This window comes from Pediculus humanus, genomic scaffold, assembly GCF_000006295.1.
Source record: "Pediculus humanus corporis 1103172107631 genomic scaffold, whole genome shotgun sequence".
NCBI lineage: Eukaryota > Metazoa > Arthropoda > Insecta > Psocodea > Pediculidae > Pediculus > Pediculus humanus.
In genome coordinates, this window is record NW_002987244.1 from 221,881 (window position 1) to 230,009 (window position 8,129).

The window sequence follows — 8,129 nt, forward strand, 5'->3', positions numbered from 1 at the left end:
AAACTTGTTTATGTCTGTTAACAACACATAAGGGTAGGAAATTTGACAAAATTTATTTATTTATTTATTTATTTATTATAAATCAGCCATTTTATTTTATGTTAACATTTCAGCAGAAAATTTTTTTTTTTCCTCCTAAGCATTCAAAACGTTTTTTTTTTTTTTTTCATAACATGATATGAAAGACTTAAATAACTATTCTATTGAATAGTTAAAAACTATTGAAATAATATTTAACCTTGACTTATTCATAAAAAGTTTTTGCGGTGAAAACCATTTATTCAATTAAAAAAAAAAAAAAAAAAGAAAGAAAAATGTTTGCCTTACAACCAGGAGATATGAATTTAATAATAATAATAATAATAATGATAAAAACAAATAAAAAACAAACAAAAAACATGGTTGTATTTAATAATATGTACATCCTCTTCCATCCAATAACATTGATTTTCTTTCATATTTAATAATAATAATAATAATAATAATTTACTGTGGTTTAAATAACAGGTTCATTAAAGTAGTCTAGTTTTCCCCCCTCCCGTCCCCCTCCTCCTCCCCAATGACCAACAAAATATTTTAAATAATTTCAAATGGATTGTTGTAGTTGTACTAAAAAAAATTACAAAAAAAATGAGTTACTTTCTATTTATTTAAAAAAAAAAAAACGGTTTTTTGGTTGTTTAAAAAAAAAAAGGATGATTGGAGGGGGGAGAGGAAAAAGAGAAATTTGCAATGGATTTAGACTTGTTTGTTGTGTTGACAAATACATTTGGAAAAAAAAACTCGTCGGCCATCATTTTTTCAGGTCAAGTTCGGTGTAAAAAAACTTGAACCTGAAAATTAATGAGAATGAAAAGCATCATCAGGTTAACATTGATGGAAATCAAATGGAAAATTCTAATTTATTCTTTTTTTTATCTACATTTCCGGATTTTCATGCCAGATATGAAATTTTTTTTTATTTAATATTACAAATGATAATTAAATTTTTTTTTTTTTGTAAAAGAAAATGTTGGATAATTTACGTAATAATTATTTATGTACGTATTTAATTTTTATTTCCCATAAGTTAAGAAGTAAAAAAAAACCGGAAGCCATTTTGTTTTTGTTTTTTGTACCAATGATCTAACATAAATTAATTGTTATTAGTTTCACATTTGACCGCGACATTTTTCCCTACATAAAATTTGTCGAAAGTTTTTCATTAACGTATTAAAGGTTTTTTTTTTTTTTATTTGATTCTTAATTAATTAAAAACAATTGAATATTGTTGTTCGTTTTGTGATTTTATTAAAATTATCAGTTTTACCAACATAATGATACATAAATCGTAAGATTTTTTTTTTTTTAATCTTCTTATTGATATGTCTTCGAACTCTCTCAACATCATATTTTACTCTTCAATTAACTTTTTTTTTTTTTTTGCCTCTACCACGATACTTCTGATTAGTTATCTCATTTTTTTTTAAAATTATGTCTATTATTGATATCGGATTTGTTATCACAATCATAATTTCGTCTGTTTGTATTTAGAGGACTTTACTCAAACCTTACAGGACCTACCTTTCGCTCTATACACATTTCCTCATGTAAATAACTATAAATTTTTTTTGTGATTTTTAATGCCATTATTATTATTATTATTATTATTATCAACGATTTATTTTAATTGATGACATAAGCCTAATGTATGTACTGATTTATTTAATCTTGATCTTTATTATCAAATTGTCATAATTGTGACGTTATGTGTTCAAATATTTTGATATGCAAAATTAATTTTTATCATCATTTTCACACTTTGTGATAAAATAAATTTTTTGCGATTTAAGTAAAAAAAATTTTTTACCTTTTCCTCCTTCCCCTCCCCTCCCTTCCCCTCACCCACTTACTTTGCTTTACATGAATAACCCAAATAATACTAATTCATTTAAAAGTTAAATTTATATACAATAAGTGGAAATTATTAGCATAATTTATAATTATTATTATTATTATTATGACAAAAAATTTTCTTTTTTTTTTTTTTTTTTTTTTTTTTTAGGTAAAAATGTTAAATTTTATAAAATCATTAGGTCGAAAAAAAAAAATTTCTGATGATGGCGATGAAAATAATAAATTAAATAGAGTTTTAACACTTGTTGATTTGATTGGTTTGGGAGTAGGAAGTACTCTGGGAGTTGGTGTCTACGTATTAGCAGGTAGCGTTGCTAAAAACCTTGCCGGACCTGCTGTCGTTATAAGTTTTGTCGTTGCTGCTGTTGCGAGTGCTTTTGCTGGAGTATGTTACGCCGAATTTGCTGCCAGAGTTCCAAAAGCGGGTTCCGCTTATGTATATTCATACGTAAGCGTTGGAGAGCTGGCAGCATTTGTCATTGGATGGAATTTGATTTTAGAATATGTCATAGGTGAGATAATTTCAGGTTTATATATATTCCCAAATGATTAAATATTTTAAAATAATTCATTGTGTTGCAGGAACTGCTAGCGTTGCCAAGGCTTTAAGTGTTTATATTGATGCTCTCGCCAACAATACAATGAAAGACACTCTTCAAACAATGTTTCCAATAAATGTTAGTTTTTTATCATCTTATCCAGATTTTTTATCATTTTTTTTTGTCATGATAGTCGCCGGTCTTTTGGCTTTCGGCGTTAAAGAATCTACAACTTTAAATAATCTTTTCACTGGTCTTAATTTAGCCGTTATAACATTTGTCATAGTCGCAGGATCGATAAAAGGTTAATTTTAAACAATCTTTTCCTTTTTTTTCTTTTCTAAGTAAATAAAAAAAAACTAAATTTTGGTTTGTTTGTTTTTAGCTGATCCAGCCAATTGGTTTATACCAAAAGAAGAAATAAAAGGTGAAGGTGGAGAAGGTGGATTTATGCCCTATGGTGTCAAAGGTGTCATGGAAGGAGCTGCAAAATGTTTTTTTGCGTTAGTAGAATTTGTTTCCCCCCACTCCCCCTTCAATCAAACACATAAAATTAAACTAATTGAAAATTTAGTTAAATTAATAGTGATTCAGAATAATAAAAAAAGGATGCATTTTTTTTTTTTTTTTTTAATGTAGTTTTGTAGGATTTGATTGCATAGCCACAACTGGAGAAGAAGCTAAAAATCCAAGAAGAAATATTCCTTTAGCCATTTTATTTTCATTAATAATAATATTTTTGGCATATTTTGGTGTATCAACCGTTTTAACAATGATGTACCCATATTACTTACAGGTATCATTTTATTTGACTTTATTTTTATTATTATTATTTTTTTTTATTTGTATTTAAGGGTCGATTTTCTAAAAATGAAATATAAAGTTTAATAAATTTAATTCATTTAAAATTATTACATGTGCAGTAAATAAATAATATTTTAAGGATGCTGAAGCTCCATTTCCTTCTGTATTTGAAAAAATCGATTGGATCACGGTTAAATGGATTGTGACAATAGGAGCAATATTTGCACTTTGTACAAGTTTATTGGGAGCCATGTTTCCTCTTCCAAGAGTTTTATATGCAATGGGAAACGATGGAATCATTTTTAAAACTTTTTCAACCGTTAATAGTAAAACTCAAACTCCATTAATTTCAACTCTTTTAAGCGGACTCCTCGCCGGTACAATTTTTTTTTCTTTTCTCCCTCCTCCTCCCCCCCCCCAAATAAATTCTTTTTTTTTATAAATGGATGACATTTTTTTTCTTTTTATAGGATTATTAGCCATGCTTTTAGATTTGGATCAATTGATTGACATGATGTCTATAGGAACACTTTTAGCATATACAATTGTTGCTGTTTGCGTTTTGGTTCTTAGGTACTCTACCTACACACACACATATAATTTCAATCAATTTATTTTAAACCCTCATCACCATAATGATAATAATAATAATAATAATAATGTAAAAACCTTTTCCTTTAGATATGAATATGAAGAAGATGTAAAAATACCATCCGTTGAAAATAATAATAATTCAAATAAAACAAATATTTTTCAATTGAGTAAAAATATAATAAAAAAGGCATTTAACTTAAACATGGCGAAAATTCCAACAGAAGAAACATCCCATGTCACCAAATGGGGAGTTTTTAGTTTTGGTAAGTCAATCAATATACTTTTATTTATTAATTTTAATTACATATAAAATAATTTAATATTTTTTTTCCAGCAATAACTTGCTTAGGAGTTTCCAGCATATTAATCTATGCACAAAACCCGTTGGTAAATAGTGTCACGTGGTCCATAACTCTCCTATCAATTTTTGTTTTTCTTTCTTTTATAATAGTTATTATTATAGGGAGGCAACCATTTGCAAAAACTCAACTTTCATTTAAGGTGTTTATATTCTCTGACAGACATAATTATTTTAATAAAGTTACACCATACACTAATATCATGTTTTTTTTTTTATTTAAATAGGTTCCTTTAGTTCCCCTCATACCCAGTTTGAGCCTTTTTATCAATACTTATCTTATGTTAGAATTGGATTTTCAAACATGGATTAGATTTTCTGTTTGGATGATAATAGGTATTTCAGGTATTTTTTTTTTGATAAAAACATTTGAATTGAAATATTATAAATTATTTTTTTTTTTAGGTTTTGCAATATATTTCTTTTACGGATATAAAAACAGTTTAGAAAATGTAAAAAATAAAAATTTAAAAATTGAATCAGAATCATCTAATGGTAATTCAGTACAAAAGGATGAAAAAGTATGATAATAGATTAAGTTTTAAATTTTTTATTCACATGACAACAAACAAACAAACAATGGAGTAAGACTATGAGGGTTAAATTTAAAATGTTCTCCTTCTTGTTTTTTTTAAAAACAATAATAATTTAACTCTGTCCTTTTACTTACTTGGATAAATCATTCGGTTTTGAAAATTGTTGTTAAATTACAAATTTGTTATGACATTTAAAAAAAAAAAATTCCTTTACATGAAAATTTGTATACTTTTATACTTTTTCCCATTCGAACAATGACAACAGTATTTTGTAAAAGTATAAATTTACGAACAATATTTTTTTTTTTGTATGATTAAAAAAAAGTTTAAAAAAATTTAGAAATTATTTATTAGTAATAATTTTTTTTTATAAACCAAAGACTTTTATTAATTAAATTAATAATTATATAAATTTTTTTTTTTAATAAAAAATACATAACTGATGACATTTTTATTTTTATTCAGAAATCATAAGAAAAAAGAAAAAAATTATTTATATATAATACTGCACATAAATGTACTATATTGAAAATAAAATATATATTTTTTAATATAAAATTTGATTTGATTATTATTATTATCTACCTTTTGGATTTTCAATTAAATTTTTATATTTTTTTTTAAGTTTTCAATCTTTGAAATATACACTTGAACAGAATAAATGTATTTATGAAATATGCGAAAAGTGTTATTCCGTTTCTACCACTGACATTATTTTTTTGAATTTCACCTTTGTGAGCATTTTTAATAGCTTTTTGTTGAATTTGACTTAAGTGAGATTTTTGAAGTTCGGATATCGAAGCAGCAGCTAATATTGTTAAGTGTTGTAATTGATATGTTGTCATCGCCTGTGTGTGTGTTTGCAATCGTTAAAATTATTTCCAATTTTCCATTATTAACACTGAGTTTTTTTTATTACCTTAAATGTGTCTGCACTTAAGCACTGAATTATATTTGGTGTCAATGATTCAAAACCTTCAGGAGGAATACTTGCAATGTCTTCTCTTGACATACCATTTAAAATGCAACCAACTGAATTCACTTGAGATAAATACCAAGTTGAAGGATCATCAAATGCTAAGGGTGAAACTGCAAGGTTAGCAAGTGCTTGTAACGATTCTCTAGGACAATCTTGTAATGTTGCCAATGTACTCGATGCTTCCCTAAAATTTTTCTTGTGAAAATTTTGTTTGTTTTTTTTATGAAATTTTATTTTTCCTACCTGTAAGAATCTGGATGTATATCTGAAATTTCAGATGAATTAAAACCACATAAAATATGATTCAATGCTTTCAGATCGTAATAAGTGTAATCAGTTGGCTCTTTTGCATTCCAATCTTCTCTGACTTTTTCAGCCAAAGTCTGCAACTAAAAGTATATACATTGTTCCTTTCTTTAAAATTATTTTTTTAAATTTATTTTACATGTAATATTATTAGTTTTTTAATACCTGGGTAAGGCTTAAATTGTGGTATTGTCCAAAAGCTGTTATCGTGTCAATGTCTGATAAAGTTAAGTTGTTCATCTCTTTAGGTGATATTACTTTTATAATCCATCCCAACTGCCTTAAATTTTTTTCTGGAATAGATGATATATCATTTTCAAATGCCTGAAAGAAAAAAGCCCCATAAATTTAAAGTACTTTATTTAACAAAATTAAATTCAATGCATTTAACCTCTATTAATCTTCCCCACAAGTACTTGGCTTCTTCATGTTCGAGAGGGTCTTTTCCCAAATATACAAGGCAAGATATCAAAGCATCATTTGTAAGAGTTTTAAGTTCTTGTAAAGAAAATTTTGATCCTGATTCTCTTTTTTTTAAATCAGAACATGTCAATCCTAAAAAAATAAACAACTTTTGTAATTAAACCTTGAATTAAATAAATATTAAGTAATCATTCATTATGATTAGAAAAATAAAATAAATTTTAATCTTTTTCAATAAACTAAAACTGAAATTGATTTCTCATATATTTTTTTTTTTTTCACTGAAAAAAAGAAAAAAAAAAACATCTTACCACATATTTGTATGATTGTTTTTATTACTAAAAAACAAAGAATTATAATCAGTGATTTCATGCAAATAACAGATAATCGAATTCATTGTGAATTTCGTGAAATGCTAAAAACGAATTATTTCTAAATCATTCATTTATAATTCATTTCGCCCTTAAATATTAAAAAACCATTATTGAAAAAAAAATAATAATTTTTTGCTGTTACAAAAGGGCACGGTTTTTTTACCACGTGATCGCGTGATTAATAAATAGACGAATAATAATAATGAAGACCTTCGTGTCAATAGAAATTTATGAAATGGTCATTTTCTTAAGTTAAACATAGGTAAAGTTATTTAATACTTTTTTTTTTTTTTTATAAAAATAAAAAACGTCAAAAAATATGTGTACGATGAATGTTCTTCGTGAACCTGTTCAGCTATGTGAAGTAGTTGGAAATTCAAAATATAGTAATTGTTATAAAAAAACTAGTTCTATGTGTCCCGAAGCAAAGGTCACGCATCCAGCCATCATAGAGACTATTCAAACAAAACCATTTCCAATACGAGGTGAGTGGAAATAGTGATTACATTGCCTTTTTTTTTTAAATATCAAGGGTTTTTTATAATTGATTACTAATTTAATTTATCTTGGTGGTATGTGAAAATTATAAACTTGTGTAAATAACATTCAAAAATTGAATTCGTAATATAATATAAATCTTTTCTACCATTTTTTATCGAATTAATTGCCGGTTGATTTACGATATATTTCAAACAATTCATTTTCTGTTGATTTTATTTTATTTTTTTTAAACGCATAGTCGCATTTATTCATTCATTATACTTTTTCTCTAATTTTGGCTAAACGTTTTATCGTGCACGAAATATTATTAATTGATTAACACAATTTATTGATATTGATTATGGTAAACAAAAAAAAAATTGATCAAAACAAACATTATTGTTATGAGGTACCTGTGCCTTTTTTAACATTTCTTTGAAAATTTTTGTAACATCATGTCTCACAAAAATGTGTCCTTTATAACACACTGTTTATTTTTAAAAAAATTGTCATGTTTTCAAATATCAAATTACATTAATTATAATCATAACCTATTTTACATTTTTTGTGTTTAACCAAGCTAAACTTAGAAACATGAAAGTTAATCAAATTACATTTTATTGATTTTTTTTTTTTTTGTTTCCCTACTTTTACAAGACCTTATATCAAATGATCATGAATGTAATATAATTAACATTCAAGCAGTAGTTTTTTTTATTTATAACTTATTATTTGATTGTGCATAAAATTCAACTCATTTCATTGCATCATATTTATGCTAATAATTATTGAAAAGGAAAAAGTCCTTAAAAATATACTTTCACATCATTTATATCATTA

At 25.5% G+C, this 8,129-nt stretch overlaps 3 protein-coding genes across 3 annotated transcripts; 2 read left to right on the forward strand and 1 right to left on the reverse strand.

Moving 5' to 3' along the window:
- Window positions 1-2,050: 2,050 nt before the first annotated feature.
- Phum_PHUM258130 (Low-affinity cationic amino acid transporter, putative) lies at window positions 2,051-4,718 on the forward strand (the record flags this gene model as incomplete). Its single annotated transcript, XM_002426477.1, has 10 exons — window positions 2,051-2,408; window positions 2,479-2,739; window positions 2,821-2,938; window positions 3,075-3,231; window positions 3,379-3,616; window positions 3,710-3,812; window positions 3,921-4,096; window positions 4,168-4,334; window positions 4,419-4,527; window positions 4,597-4,718. The coding sequence occupies 10 exons, from the start codon at window positions 2,051-2,053 to the stop codon at window positions 4,716-4,718; spliced, it is 1,809 nt and encodes a 602-aa protein (XP_002426522.1).
- A 629-nt stretch (window positions 4,719-5,347) lies between these two features.
- Window positions 5,348-6,807, reverse strand: Phum_PHUM258140 (uncharacterized protein; the record flags this gene model as incomplete). Its single annotated transcript, XM_002426478.1, has 6 exons — window positions 5,348-5,575; window positions 5,647-5,890; window positions 5,950-6,095; window positions 6,271-6,336; window positions 6,404-6,567; window positions 6,747-6,807. The coding sequence occupies 6 exons, from the start codon at window positions 6,805-6,807 to the stop codon at window positions 5,348-5,350; spliced, it is 909 nt and encodes a 302-aa protein (XP_002426523.1).
- A 321-nt stretch (window positions 6,808-7,128) lies between these two features.
- Window positions 7,129-7,364, forward strand: Phum_PHUM258150 (uncharacterized protein; the record flags this gene model as incomplete). Its single annotated transcript, XM_002426479.1, has 2 exons — window positions 7,129-7,294; window positions 7,342-7,364. 2 exons carry the CDS (start codon window positions 7,129-7,131, stop codon window positions 7,362-7,364), a joined length of 189 nt encoding a protein of 62 aa, XP_002426524.1.
- Between the last annotated feature and the right edge of the window lie 765 nt (window positions 7,365-8,129).